Below are 16,161 nucleotides of genomic sequence, written 5' to 3'. Positions count from 1 at the left end.
TGGTTGACTTCCTGCAGTCAATTATGTGGTCAAACAGCCTCTTCTCTTTGGCCAAACTTGGTCAGATTATTGGTCAAACACAGCAAGATTCTCGGTCAAACGAAGCAGATCAGACTTGGTCAAATGAAGAAGGTCAACCTTGGTCAAATGGCAGGTTCTATACTTGGTCAAACTTCAGATTTCCTTGTCTTTTTCTCACACATGTGGATCAGATCAGAAGAGAGAATGTGATGTCTGAATTGGTCAAAGTGGAGGAGTCTCGTGTATTTATATTAATCAAATGGGGTGGACTTTGACCAAGGGTCACACCCATTCATTTGTGGGGCCGACTTGACACTTGGGGCCTACATGAAGCCCAAAAATAATCATTTTCATTTTCATTTTCATAATTTTCCTTGGCCAACTTGGAAGTTGGGAGGCATTTTGGCATGCAAGAATACCTCCCTATGCTACACAAAAATCAACACTCATTACTATTTCATGGATATGGCAGAGATTATTGCTCTACATGCACTCTTTATGCCATTTGTAAGAGGTGGCTCTCCTTTTGGAATTTTGAATCGTATGAATATTGGAATATAGACACAAAAAATCATTTACTGGCATTAAAGATGATATAAGGTAATATCATAATTTTATTAATGTCCATGAATGACCAAAAGGGTAGGTCAATGGGATGCAAAGGTACAATCAGTGGTGACAGACTATAGGAGTGCCAGAGCAACTCCTATAAGCTAATCTATAAGAGGTCAAACATAAAATTGTTGAGAGATCTAGGGCATCGAGATTAGATGATTTCTCTATTAATGATAACTACTTGTGAATGCTTTTTACTTCATTAAATTAGGATCTTCTCTTTAGTTAGATTATTATAGTGTCTTCTTCATCAAACAACTACCAAAGCATAAACAATAAAGAGACAAGAGACACAGTATGTAGGCGATCAGCCAGGGCCAAAACCTCTCCCAGTTGAGAGGAAAACCCAAACGAATTTTTCTTCTTATAGAGACTTCATATGATGAATACCAAGACCATGACCTAGACCCTTAACCAAGATTCCTTCAAGACCAAGTCACCTTTATACTTGAGCTTGTTTCTAGACTTCAACTTTGATCTTAGCAACATTCTTACTCAATGTTGCGAAGCGAAGCGGAAGCGCGGAAGCGGAAGCGGGAGCGCGGAAGCGTCATTTTCCAAAAATCTAGGAAGCGAAGCGTCCGCGGAAGCGTCTGCTATATATATATATTTTTTTTATATTTTTTTTTTGCATTTATACTCAAAACAAACATCCCAAATACCAAATTAATTGTAGAAGACATGAAAACATGCATATTTTTGCATAAATCAAGATAGATATGGCATCCATGATTCTATTGTAGTTACTAGTATGTACAACAATCATCTATATTCTAGCTATTACAAACATACATCAAATTTTTAAGCATATTATAAAACATAAAACATTTAAGCATATTATAAAACATAAAACATAGAGCATATTATGATTTATCTAGCAAGTGAGCAACTGTCAACATTTGTCATGTCCAAAATTCAAATAATAATGTTTACAAAATATGTCACTTGGTCACCGCCAAGCCAAAAAGGTTCAAAATTCAAATTCACAAGTCTACAAGTCTAATGAGTAATCTATGACAAAAAGTAGTAGATTGTGAATATATCTACTAATCTCTCCTCCTTCCACCACGAATAGAACGTGGTGGCGGGCCTCCACGTGGTGGCAATGAAGAAGATGGTGCCTGTGGAAGTCGTGGCACTGAAACTGATGAAGAAGAACCCCCTGCTGTTGGTGTTGAACCATGGAACCTAGGAACCAAGGGACCAGATGGGGGTGGGGGTGGTGGCATATCAACACGGTCATCATCATCCTAGAATCGCTCAAAAAATTCATGCAAAAAAAAAGCACTAGTTAACAAAAAAATTAAAAACATGAATTAGAGAAATGCTTTATAAGGGAAAATTGGAAAATTCATACCACAATGGACATACCTGGAAAAGAGAATCCTCTAATTGCTCTAGTCGCAACACTCCATCCTCCAAATTGGGCTCCTCTGGATTCTTGTCCCAAATCAACAAGTCTTTATTAGACTTTGCATCTTCACAGTAATGGGACAACAATCGCAAGTTGTAATGAACATAAACCAAGCTCTCTACCCGGTCTAAACTCAACCTGTTCCTTTTAACACTGTGGATGAAAGAATAAGAGCTCCAACACCTCTCTGCAGAAGAAGTGTTTACCACCTATGATAGCACCCGCAATGCCAAACTCTGTAGAAGTGGAGTACCCCCCCCATGCATGTTCCACCACTCAAGAGCAGAAAAAGTCTCTCGATCTCTAATTGCATGCATGCTCCCAAATGGACCAGTGTTGAGCGTATAGTTGCTCACCTGTCTCCGTACCAATGCAGCCTCCTCCTCATCAGGGATTAATTTACTCAATGCAGCCATATATTTTTGGTGAACCTCTTGATCTTGGTGTGGTTTTCTCCTGCTTCCCCCCCCAGGTGCTGGTGTGGAAAGCCATGATGGATGATAGTATTTAGGTGTCAAAACATATGCTAATGCATGCAATGGAATATTTAGCATTTCCCATCGGTTTGCACCTCTACACGAATATAATTGTACAAGGTGGTATCTCTAGGCTCAACAATGTCTTTAATCTGCCCCAACATGCTATCCATTTGCTCATACACCTCCCCAATTATTGGTCGATCTGAATCTGCAAACTTGATCATGTAATAAATTGGTTTGGTGAATTGCAAAATATATTTAACCTGTGACCAAAAGTAACTGTCAAGAACAGTGTCCTTGACTGCATTAGCACCATCTGTGTCAGTGTTAATTTCATCCCATGTTTCAGCACACACCAGATTAGTTAAAGCTTGTCTCACCTTCACTAGCCGCCTAAAGGTGAGGTAATAACTAGCAAATCTTGTCTTTGCAATTTTAAGCAATTGCAACTTGGAGTAAGTGCCATAGAAGTAGTTTACCCTTGTATGCCCTGTGATGAATTTAATGAGCTGCTTCACTTTCCTGTAAACCTCAGCAATCCACCCACAATCTTTGTGTTTCACAATATCATGCATCAAAAGGTTCAATGTGTGAACCAGGCACCCAGACCAAAAGATGTTTGGATGAGTACGCTCAATAATTTTTCCTGCTGCCTTACAATTTGCTGCATTATCTGTGATCACTTGAACCACATTATTCGGACCAACATCTTTGATTGATTTCAATAGGAGATCTGCAATGTTTTGTGCAGTTGCACTGATGGAGGAGGAGTCATGACATGCAATAAATACTGCACCACTAGAAGAAACACCAAGAACATTTATCAAATGTTGGTTTCTAATATTTGTCCACCCATCTGATACAATGGATACCCCAGAATCCACCCACTCATTTGTAAAACGTGTCAAAGCTCTTTGAACCTTAGCTTTTTCTCTTTCTAATAACACTGTTCTAGCTTTCTCATAGTTGGGGGCCTTGTATCCTTTTGGGGCTTCATTGATGCCCTTTACCATGTCATGCCAATAGGGAGAGCGAAGCACATTGAATGGTACACCGCAAGCACAAAGAAAACGGACTATCTTTCCATCCACATCATCCCTCCCAGCAACATTAAGGAAATCCCCTATTGTTCTTCTACCTACAGAGGTTGCAGAAGTACCATGAGGAGATGAGCAACTACCAAATTTAGAGGTTGCACTTGATTCAGAATGAGCTTTTGGTTTCTTGTTTTTTTGTTGTGCAGCCATCTCTATTTGGATGTATTTTCTTCTTTCTTCAGTTGAAATGTTTGGGCAAATTTGTACCCCCACAGAACCCTTTTTTTCATCACTGTCCAGCACCCCACAAAGATGCCTCCTCAGACGGGTATATGAACCACAATATGGTTTTCCTCCATGACAACCATGAGGGCACACAAATTTGTAAGATCCACCACCCTTTCCCCCATCAAGTTTGGTCACATAGTTCCACAAGGGTGTTGATGTACCTTTCCCATCTTGTGCTTCAGTGTCCCCTTCAAGTTCATCCCCTTCCTCTTCAAACCCTTCCTCCTCATCATACATTGGGTCACTACTATTAGGACCATCACCAATGTCCTCTTCTGTTTCTTCCCTTCTATTCTTCACCCTTGCCATCATTAAAACCAAGAGTGGAATGATACATAGAAGCCAAAAGAACACCATCTTGGAATATGGATATAGGTGGTGGACAACCTGTAAATAAAGGAGCAAGTAGAAACAATGGGAAAGAGTAGGAGAGGGAGGAGAAAAATACAAATTTTTTTTCAAAAAAACAAGGGAGTTTGGGGTTTGAACTTACCTCTTTAGCTCTTGTAGATGAAGTCCTCCAAGCTCTTGCTCCAAGCTCCTCCTCCTTCTCCTAGCTCCTCCTTCTTCACTCCTCCAAGCTCTCCTCTCTTCTCCTCTCCTTTCCTCTCTTCTCTTCTCCTCTCTCTCTTCTCTTCTCCAACTCTCATAAACTCAAAGTGAGAAAATGAGGAATGAATGGGGGCTTTATTCTATTCATTCCTCACCCTAAACTCACCCACCCCCTCATTGCTAAGTTAAGTTAACTTTAAAAAAAAATTGAGGTATTTTCCCTTGCCCGCGCGGTTTTTTCGAAAGCGCCCGAAGCGCTGCGTGAAGCGCACGCTTCCGGGCCCGAAGCGTGGCGCTTCGGAGGCCCGAAGCGCTGCGTGAAGCGCACGCTTCCGGGCCCGAAGCGTGGCGCTTCGGAGGCCCGAAGCGCCTTCCGAAGCGCGCTTCGGGGCCCACGCTTCTTAAAAACCAGGAAGCGTTTTAAAAAAACGGATCCGCGCTTCGGAATTTTTGGAATCGCGCTTCCTGGTGCGCTTCCGGAACGCTTCCGTACGGAGCGCGATTACGGCCTAGGATCCGGGGGGGGCTTCCTGCAATGTTGTTCTTACTGCAACCTCGTCCTTCTTTACTATAATTCAGCTCACCTGCACTTTCTGCAACTTTTGGCCTTCCCTTCAGAAACCCTAGGTTACATGAGGGAGGAGATCATGTAGAGAGTTGCCCTTCTATGCCTTCGTTATGCCTTCCTTGCCTTCTTAGTGAACTCGACCCTCCAAGTAGACCTTGTTGATACCAATCTTAAATACTTTGATGTGACTGCAATTCATCCTATCTACAGCAAATTGAAACCCTAGATCCCTTCACACGTGTGACAGAAAATAGCCCTAAAACAAATCCAAAATAGCTCGACTTTTACTCTCTTCTTCTTCACTTGGATGGAGGCTCTTCTTGTGTGCTTTTCGCACTTCTTACTTCAAACCTTGACCGAATTTCTTGTTCTCAAATGAAGGTTGAGCTGCCTATTTATAGTGGTTTGCCCGTGTACATAAGACGACTTGACTGAGATATAGGCCAACATGTCATTTGGTGTAGGTTCATCACTTCATCTTGAGGCTGACTTGCTGGAGGTTCTTGAGCTTGGTCCTGGAGCATCTTTTTACTCTTTTCAATGACTCACATGCCCAAGAAGGGTCCTTCATACATGACATTGACTCAATTTGACTTATGGCCAATCCTAAGTGCTCACAATGGGGGACTTAACTAAAAGTAAAATTCCTTGATCATGAAACCCATGATTCAAGCATTACAAAAATAATTTTATTTTCTTCTTTACATCAATTACATAAAATCACAATTACACATGTCATTATGAAGACCGAACCTAGTTACACTTTTCAACACTCCCTCTTAACCAGGGAGGTATCCATAATGGTACTTGGTCATTCTCAATCTGAGGAATTCTCATAAGAAAAGTCGGATTGGTAACCCAACTGTATAGCATCATATCAACCAGCATTGTCATATAGCAAGGCCTTGACTAAAAGCTCTATCTCTCCACAAGATCAGAGCACAATGATGGCGAGACAAATGATGTAAAGACAACCCCATCATTGTCTCTCTCGGAACATACCCTACCCGGTTTCTCAGAGTGTGTTCCACCAAGACTATTCTTATCTTGGATTTCTAGTCCTTAAAGAATATCGGTCCTCTACGACTACCCTTAGAGTCTTATCTTGGATGTCCTAACTCATTCTCAAAGAGTATCGGATGTCATATGCTTACCCAATCCTCCATTGTATCTTCCCAAGTGAAGACAAGAATGATGTGTCTATCTCTCCCTTCTCAACTTAGGGAGGACATACCTAGTCCAATGAAGGAATGGACTCATTCCTACAAAAGGAATGTACCAAAGCTCCCTCTTGGCTTAGGAATTTGCTTCCAAGTTTCTACCAAGTTAGAAACTTATTTCCAGGCTCCCTCTTAATTAGGGACCTACAGCAGCTCTTTAGGTGGAGATGATGGGACAACCAGCTGCTTGAAGAACTCCTCCTCATGATTTCATGAACTTATTTTCTTTATTCAGGAGTCTTCATGTTTTGGGACTTCTTCGTAGGGCACAAACCATCCATCACTTTCATCCATGAGTCAGTCATGTCATTATTCCTTTCATTGGAAAGTGATCCATCAGTTCCTATCTGGCCTTCCTTCATGCCATGCTGCCTTCTTCATGCCATGTTTCCTTAAGGATCTTTCATCCTACTACATGGACATCAGTGGTGGAAGATATCCATAGCTCTTCCCTTGGCAGTCTTGCATAAGCCTATCCAGATATCATTCAAAAATAAGAAAAGAACATAAAATTACCTTTGTATGGTCTTTTATCATGACATCTTCTAGTTCGCATCAGCATCCTGCATACACATTGACACATCTCCAAAAGATATATATTGTCAAGGGTCTCTTTCTTTTTTAGACTTCATCAAAGTCTTCATATCTTTCATGGAGATATCCTAGTCAAATCTCTCAGTCCTCAGATGTTGATTGCCTTTTTCCATAGTTGCATATTTCATGATCTCTTCCTTTCTTTCTTCACACATTTCCTTCCAGGAACTTCTAGTCATAGTTCCTCCAATTTTGTCAACCACCTCATATTTCATATGAGGACATATTATGTTGATTTCATCTAGACAATGTGTGACCTATGCCTTCCTACATCTTTCAAAGGAGGAGATCCTTTCTTTTGATCATGCTCTTGAGATAGAGCATTTATCCATGTTACCTGCAACCATATGACATGACTCTACAATATCGAACACAAGCATACATGCCTCATTTTCCTTCAGGTCATCTAGACTTCCTTCAACAGCTTCCTTGATTGAAAGAACTTCAATTCCTTGATCTGCTTTACCTATTTTGTCATCATACCATCATCCCATGAATTCCCACAAGTTGAAATTCTTGATGAAACACTTGCTTCCTTTTGATTGGTGAACCTTCCGATGAAGATTCCAATAGAGGATCTTGAGTATCCTCATCCAACAGATGTTTCCTTTTGACTGATGTATGATGAGTTTTGTGCTAGATGACTTTTTCTTCCTTTTCCCATAAATGCCACTTATGCTTCTAATGAGGTTACCGAGAGCTATATCTTTCCATAGACTTCTATTTCAACCATCTTTCATGCTTCTCTATGATGATGCTACAAGCTCTTGCTTGTAATGATTCTATGATGCCATGATCCATTCTATCATTTTCCTTAGTGAATCGTCATAGTCATATCTAAAGAACAACAACGACAACAAAACCAAAAACAAAAAAACAAAAAAATTGAAAACAGGAACTTGAAATGAACCAGGTGAGGAAGACTATCTCAATCATAGTAGAGATTTCTTACTTCCTCTTTCTTGGACTTCTTTTTTTCAGTTACCTCCACTTCTTCGGTGATATGGGCATCTTCTCTACCTCTTTTGTTATTATTCTTCTTTAGCTTAGGACAATCTATTTTGTAATGCCCATATTCTTGACATCCATAGCACTGAACCTTAGAGCCAGGTTCTTCTTTTTCTGAGGACCAAAATTTTCTAGTATTTCCTCTTCTCTTTGTCATAGTGGCATATGCTTGTTTTGCTCACTTGATCCCACATATGTTTTAGCCTTCAACCTGGTTTCTTCGATTTTGCATAGAGACCATAGATCCTGGAATGGAGTAGCTTCTTTCTTCCCATAAATGCTTGAAGTAAAGTTACCCCATTCCTCTAGCAATGCATTTAGTACTGCAGTGGTCATCTCCTTGTTAGGCATTATTTCTCCCAAATCTTGAAGTTGATCCCTTATTTCAGATATCCTCATAAAGTATGAGGCTATCCCTTCTTCTTTTGATATCCTTAGCTTGTAGAGTTCTTGCCTTGGAGAGATCTCAGATAACTTCTCCTACAGTGCTTACAAAAAACAACTCTACCAATTTGTCATATATTTATTTTGTGTCGAGTTTAGATACATATGGAATGAGGGGATCCTTGATGGATTCTATGAGAATCCTTTGAGCCCTCACTTCCCCTTTCATAAACTTTGCAATTGCTTGAGCATCTTCTTTCGTTGGTTTGGTGATAGATCCTTTGACATGATCCATAACCTCATTTTCAATGAGATTCAGGTTTGTCCTCTTCTTCCATGCAAGATAGTTTGAAGCCCCAACCAATTTGTTGCTTTCCTTGCAAAAGGACATTTTGACAGATTTAGACATAAGTATGCTTACTTGTGAAGATGCTTCTTCCACTCGCTACCTCCTTGAATTTGATGATAATAAAGATGATAGAGAACTTCTCCTTGATGAAGATAGATCTCTTAAAGAGTGATCCTTGACTCCAAAAAGAAGGAGGTCACTTTAGATCCTTTGATGATGATGATCAATGATGAGTTCTTGATGATGTCTTCATGCTTCTTGGATGATTTTCTTCAATGGTAAGGAGGTTGCTTCGAAAGGGAGGTTGCCTTAAAACTTTTGAAGATGATGACAATGTCCTCAATCTTGCTTCTCTAGGATGAATAGTCTTCAAGAAACTTTGATTTGTAAGTTCCTTCAACTTGAGTAGGGTCTTTGTGGCCTTTTGAGGATCCCAAGACTTCTTCTAGTGTAGACTTCTTCTTCGATCTAGGGTTCTGACACTTCTTTGTAGATCTTGACTTTTGTTTTGATATCCTTCGAGATTTGATCCTTGAGGGTCCCTTGATAAGATGCCCTTCCTTGACTTTGTCACCTTAGCTCTAATACCATGTTGAGAAATCTAGGGCATCGAGATTAGATGATTTCTCTATTAATGATAACTGCTTATGAATGCTTTTTACTTCCTATATTAGAATCTTCTCTTTAGTTAGATTATTATAGTGTTCTTCTTCATGAAACAGCTACCAAAGCATAAACAATAAAGAGACAAGAGACATAGTATGTAGGCGATCAGCCAAGGCCAAAACCTCTCCCAGTTGAGACAAAAACCCAAACAAATTCTTCTTCTTATAGAGACTTCAATTGACGAATACCAAGACCATGTTGAAATTCTGTGACCTTGGATCTAGGTTAGAGTCTTAAATCACTGACGCTACCAAACCAAGAGTCTCAACCATAAACTACTTTGCACAGCGAAAAATCTAAAGCAGTAAATCATACAATGCACAATGAACACAGTTTTAAACAAAATTGTACAATGATGTACAATCACCAATCTTCGTTATATTAATCCAAACTGATAAATACAACAGTCTATGGTTACAAGATACAATGAAAAACTTGGCTGCAGCACTTCTTGTCGTATCTTGTCTTGTCGGTCCGTCGCACCCATTCTGCTCACTAGTAGTGCCTTAGTCCATCAAGGCCACTACACATCGAGACTTCAGGAGGGCTGCCCTCTAACACTGTTGCACATCCTTCTGCACGGTGTACTTGGGCTGATCCAATCTGCTCCTCTGGGCTAGCCAATACCCGAGCTCCAATCTGCCAGGCTAGCAGCAACTTTCGTCCATCAAAGTGTTGCACTTTGGCACCATCCTTCACCCAACCTTCAGCTGCTCTTTGTCCTTCAAGATAGCTTGTCAAGGGCTACTTTGGGTGGTCAACTCGCTGCCCTCCAACCAACTCTATGACACCCAAGATTTCACTGCTGAATTTTCTCCTAGGCGGACACCTTCCCTCCCCGGAATGTCTTCCAATTGGCTCCAACAGGCTGCAAGGCAATCTGATCCAAACACGGTCAAGCCTTGACCCAATACAACCCTCCAAAACACCGTTGTCCTTGACTTGTTAGTTGTTGCTCCTGCAATACTGGTTAGGGCACAATATGCAGCCCTCAACCTCCACGCTATCAGCAACCTACACCCTTCTAGGACATCGGTCCACCTAGAAAAGACTCTACCACGTTGTCACTTCTCTGCCTTGTCCACGTCAAGGTTGCCTTGGAATAGCTTCAAGTTCTTGGCTATGGTCTTCGACCTAGCTCAACAACTTGGTGTAACTTCGATCTTCTCAACAGGCCCAAACAGCGCCCTCAAATAGCAACGTTATCCTTCTATTCTGCTCGGCCTAGACAACCCTTCACGCTGGCCCTAATCCTGACTTAAGACAACCCTATTCACACTTTAAAACATCCCTTCTCCTCCATGATGTCACCTGCAACAAACAGAGAATCCATGTTGCTCTTTCAAGCCTCTTTCATGCTGTCTTTAGGTCTCCTCACTGCGGTTTAGCTCCACTTTTGTCCTATAAACCTAGCCCAAGAACAACACCCAAACAGCAACCCAAGTAACCCTAGATTCACACATTGTCACCTACAGCGATCCTAAGATCCTCACGTTTTTCCTAGGGCTTCTCCACGCTATTCTTTAGGCTTCTTTTCTCCATCGAAATTTCAGAACTCACATGGAGATGTATTGCTCACAAATGGATGCCTAAACGACTTCAATACGCTTCATATTTATACACGTAAGAAGGCTCAACATCACATTTGAAGTGACACTTATCAAGTCGGCCTACTTGACAATTAATTAATTATGTCAACTTCAAAAATTCATATCTCTCTAACGACAACTCGGATTCGGAAGATTTTCAATGTGTTGGAATCGTCTTTCCGAGCATTATCATCCTCATCCATCACATGCCGTGAATCCATCATGGTTCTGCCCCAAAAACACGATTGGTGCCAAAACCCCTTTCTTGGGTTCCAAACCCACAAGCTGCCCTTGTGGCGCTCTGTCCTCCAACCCCTGAGACCCTGGGGCTTGGAGTACCTCCCAAGCTACAAAATTCAACAGACCGTGACCTAGACCCTTAACCAAAATTCCTCCAAGACCAAGTCACCTTTATACTTGAGCTTGTTTCTAGACTTCAACCTCGATCCTAGCAACACTCTTACTGCAACCTCATCCTTCTTTACTGCAATTTGGCTCACCTGCACTTTCTACAACTTTTTGGCCTTCCCTTCAAAAACCCTAGGTTACATGAGGGAGGAGATCATGGAGAGATTTGTGAACTCGGCCCTCCTTGCCTTCTTAGTGAACTCAGCCCTCCAAGTAGACCTTGTTGATACCAATCTTAAATACTTTGGTGTCACTGCAATTCGTCCTATCTGCAGTAGATCGAAACCCTAGATCCCTTTGCACGTGTGACAAAAAATAGCCCTAAAACAAATCCAAAATAGCCCAACTTTTAGTCTCTTCTTCTTCGCTTGGATGGAGGCTCTTCTTGTGTGTTTTTCGCACTTCTTCTTGCTTCAGACCTTGACCAAATTTCTTGTTCTCAAATGAAGGCCAAGCTGCCTATTTATAGTGGTTTGCCCAGGTACATAAGCTGACTTAACTGAGATCTAGGCCAACATGTCCTTTGGTGTAGGTTCATCACTTCATCTTGAGGCCGACTTGCTGGAGGATCTTGAGCTTGCTCTTGGAGGATTTTTTTACTCTTTTCAATGACTCACATACATATGTAACATGCCCAAGAAGAGTCCTTCATACATGACTTATGACCAATCCTAAGAGCTCACAATGGGAACCTTAACTAAAAATAAAATTCCTTGATCATGAAACCCATGATTCAAGCATTTCAAAAACAATTTTATTTTCTTCTTTACATCAATTACATACAATCACAATTACACATGTCATTATGAAAACCGAACCTAGTTACACTTTTCAACAAAAATAACATAAACTAAACTACTGCACATGGCCCTAAAAATAACAAGATAAAATGCTACACATCACCAAAAGCAGGAGAAGAATGAGAGGGGGAAACCCTCCACCCATAACAGAGATAGAGGCGGACATCAAGGAGGAAGAGAATGGAAATGTCCCTGTAGGATCACTGATAGTCGAAAATGAGCCAATACACTATCTGAGAATGCCCCCAAGAAGGAGTCGAGGTCTGAGAGGGTCAAACAATAAAACCCTGCAAGGAAATCTAGAATGATCTATCGATAATCTCCTAACAATCTAGGCCACCAAATAGAACCTAGTGACGACAGACCGATGCCCTAGGGGGTGGGGGGCAAGAGCAACTATCCTGTGCTCACTATTGAGATCAAGAACTCAAATTCCTCAAGAGTCAAGGGGGTCGGTCTGCTAGCTGAAGAGGGAGAGGAGGTCCATGGTTTCACAGATCTAATGCCAGAAGTATTCCAGGTCTCTGCCTGTCACCTGCCGCCACCAGCGGAAGGGACAGAAGGAAATAAGGAAGTATATTATGGAATTTGTTAGAGGAAGTCCTCATAAGATCTTAAGTCCATGCCCTAACACCTCCAAGAGCTAGGCATCTTTAGTCTAGATGGATGAATTAAGAGGTTAGGGAACCCCTCAATTCCCAATAAAGGCAGACGAACCTACCTCTAACCTCATAGTAAAAGGGACATCAGAAATCTTGATGTCTCTGCCAAATACCAAGCATAAATATAGAGGATTAACATAAAAACAGTCCTTCAAGCCAGAATCATAGAACCACTTGCTCAATATTGAATTAACAATATATATAAAGCCTTGAAAACATGTGTTCTAGATTGGAAATGACCACTCGGTACTTGTTCCCAGTCCATTCACAGTTTTAGGATGAATCAAAACAAAAAATTGAAAATTCTTGTGCCAAATGCTGCATAGAACCAAAGGCCATTTCCTGAGAGAAAAAAAGGGAGTACAATGTGTTTTTGTGTTTCTTTTTTGTGACAGTACTTGCCAACAAAGACTTGTCTATAATGTTGAGCCATGTTGTTTACGGGATAGTCTCCTTCCACCCTTTGGTCATAACAACAACAGACTAACATTGAATGAATTTAATAGGCCAATGATCATTGCAACACCATCTTAGGAACATAGTGTGAATAAAAAGGATCTTTTGGCAAATGTACGATATAAGATGGCTTGATTTTCTGCAGTGTACATGCCAGGGCGCCTTATATGTTCTCCCATTCTATATTCAACTAAATACAAGCACTAGTATACAGTGGTGTTCCAAGGCTCAAAACTTAAAAGTCGTAACTGGTATTAGGTTAGTAGATAGAGCCATTAACCCTGATTATGGAAGGAAATCATTATGTACAACTCTGCAAATAAGTTGTCTAAAGCCATTGTTTTCCTCTATCGAAGAAGCTACAGTAGTAAAAGTCCTAGTGTGTAAGGTAGTGGTGGGAGCTCTGGACATGAGTAGAGAAGTTCCTTTTCATACTAAACGCCTACATGCATGAGGCAATGAATTTGCGGTGTGGGTACAGGGCCATGGCAGTGGCTATGGAATTTGCAGTTATGATGAATATGTAGGCCTCATTTATTAGGCAATAATCTACATCCAATCAGGTTGAGAATCCATGTTGATATTATAAAATGGAAAAACTTTTAGAGAGCAGAAGAAAAGTGAATTTGAAAGGGGAGTACCTTGCCCAGGAGAAGCTCTCCGGAGGGAAGAGACACAACAAGAGGAGGGGCACTTCTGCCGCAAGGGAAGACCTCGAAGAAGGCTCCAGTTAAAGTATTCATAATAACGTATTCGCGCCTAATTCCCAGGCAAAGGTTGTCCCCGCACCATGCCATTGACTTGACCACGTCGGGTACAGAGAATTCCTTCACTTCCACAAACTCCCGGCTTCCTGATCAATCAATTCAAATTTCCATGGATCATCCATCACCCAGATGCCTAGGAATGCTGAGAGAGGAAACTAATACATACATACCATCATACCGATAGATGAATAACTTTTTTTGCTTGTTTACACACAGAAAACCGCGTTTGTCATCCCAAGCATAAAGGGAGGCGCCCTTGGTCTTTCCGATGTAGGCAACTACCTCAAACTCCGGCAGCCTGTGAAGAGTTATCGCATCCGACAGCGAAAGTAGCAGTCTTCGCGAATGTAGCACATCCATGCTCATCACCGCCTTCTTCGCAAATCCAACCACGGTTCTCTCCAAGACGTGTGCCTCAGTTATAATGCCACTTCCATCGCTGTCATCCGATGGTATGTTCTGTCTGGACATGGATTCTGGCACGTAGATTCTGAGAGAACCGTCGATGCATCCAAACAGGAGTCGGCATCCCCATGAACCCACGCTTTCAATCTTGGCAGGGCAAACCTTCACTAGTTGATTTAAATCGTAAGCATTGTGCACCATTTTCGTTGAATTCTAAGTACTTTTCCGTTCTTAAATTTCTTTGAACAGTCTTCGATCTGCTGATCCCTTCCTCGACTCACGAAATCAGGCGAATTGTGACGAACAAAGATACATCTGCGGCAAGGGATTGAAGAGTACAGGAGCATCGATAATAGAAATGCGGAAAATAGCTTGTGACAAATATTCACGGCATCGTTCTTACTGCCAGAGCAACCCCTTCATTACTGCCAGAGCAACCCCTTCATATGTTAAAGCTGGGAGAGCTTTGCTTTTGTTATTGAGCACAGAGGGAACGCTACTTTTGGGTTAGAGGCTCGAGGCTCGAGGCTCACCTTTGCAATCTTTGTTGTGACTTCGAGGTTTGTTTCTCTTTGGCTTGTTTACCACAAAATCTACCATTGATATATATGTGAATCAAGGACATTGGTTAGATACATGATACAATTAAATTAAATTAGTTGGATTGTTTACCACAAAATCTACCATTGATATATATTTGAATCAATGTCATCAATGACATTGGTTTGGTTCGATATATGATACGATTAGTTTGGTATAATATATGGATAAGAAGGGAAAAAAAAATATTTTAATTTTTATTGGGTTAAAGATAGTTTATGGGAGACATTGCTTCTACATTTAGTTGATGTATTTAGTCTTTTTTTGTGAAGCTTCACAATAAACGCTCTCAGTTTCTCGACAAACCCCTCGCTAAATAGATTATCCCAAAAGCTAGTTGTTAGAATATCTGCATAACTTTCCCTGTTGTCTTTGAAAGCCTCACATTCTAAAATGAAATGCATTTCAATTTCCACTTTTCCGAAAAAACAAAAAATACATACTCTTTCCTCCCACACTTCTTTTGGCCTTTTTCAACACCTTATTCCACAACAGAGTTAATGAGATTAGTCCTTAACTAAGCAATAAGAATTTTGGCTCTCCAAGAAATATTGGTCTCTATGTATGCTTCTTGTTGATGATTATGAGTGGGATTAAACACTTCAATATAGTACAGTGTTGCGGGGGAGCGCCCCCCCCCCCTCGCTCCCGCTCCCGATCCGCGCTCCGGGCGGGAGCGGGTCGGGAGCGCGCTCCCGAAATCGCTCCCGATTTCGGGAGCGCGCTCCCTAAAAAAAATTTCGCTCCCTGCCTTTTCGGGAGCGTTTTCGGGAGCGTTTTGCCTTTTTTGCATTTTTTTTTTGTAGTAATGTTCGAAATGCAATTTTTTTTTAAAGAAACAAATAGTTTTTGAATGGGGCAACTTAATGATCAAGTCTAGGCCCTAGTATTGATATGCTATTCATGGTAATGTTAAATTCTTAAAGTAAAAGTGACATTTTCTTTAATTTTCATTTTCATCCTTTTACTTAAATTTTTAACATTACCATGAAATGACTCAGGATGTTTGAGAGTGGTTTCGTCCTCATTGGATTTCATATGGAGAAAGTAGAATTTTAGATTTCATTCAAAATCCAGCAGACTTATCAGTTTTTCAGGATTTCAGGATTGGGGGATTGCAATGTTTCCATTGAATTTTGTCATGTATTAGGGTATGGAACTCATATTTAATCAAGAGTACCAATCCCTCTATGTACCTTGATGTTAGTGACATTGGTTGTCGAACTCCTCTATCATGACCCTTCTAAAAATGTACGCATCACTCAAACAAAATCTTGAC

General features: G+C 40.9%; 1 protein-coding gene across 1 annotated transcript in view; it reads right to left on the bottom strand.

Moving 5' to 3' along the window:
* Nucleotides 1–14,858, bottom strand: part of EMB2754 (Vacuolar sorting protein 39) — a 229,463-nt gene extending 214,605 nt beyond the window's left edge. Inside the window, exons 1-2 of the mRNA XM_089417889.1 lie at nucleotides 14,048–14,858; nucleotides 13,752–13,963 (exon numbers count right to left, since the gene is read on the bottom strand). Coding sequence (XP_089274015.1) covers nucleotides 13,752–13,963; nucleotides 14,048–14,483 — 648 coding nt within the window. The 5' untranslated portion in view covers nucleotides 14,484–14,858. The remainder of the gene's footprint in view (nucleotides 1–13,751; nucleotides 13,964–14,047) is intronic.
* Between the last annotated feature and the right edge of the window lie 1,303 nt (nucleotides 14,859–16,161).

Source organism: Pinus tabuliformis, chromosome 3_2 (genome assembly GCF_031772625.1).
Source record: "Pinus tabuliformis cultivar Carrire ecotype Pingquan chromosome 3_2, CPIR1, whole genome shotgun sequence".
Lineage (NCBI taxonomy): Eukaryota > Viridiplantae > Streptophyta > Pinopsida > Pinales > Pinaceae > Pinus > Pinus tabuliformis.
Note: the sequence above shows the minus strand (reverse complement) of the source record. Positions and strands in the feature narration are given on the sequence as shown.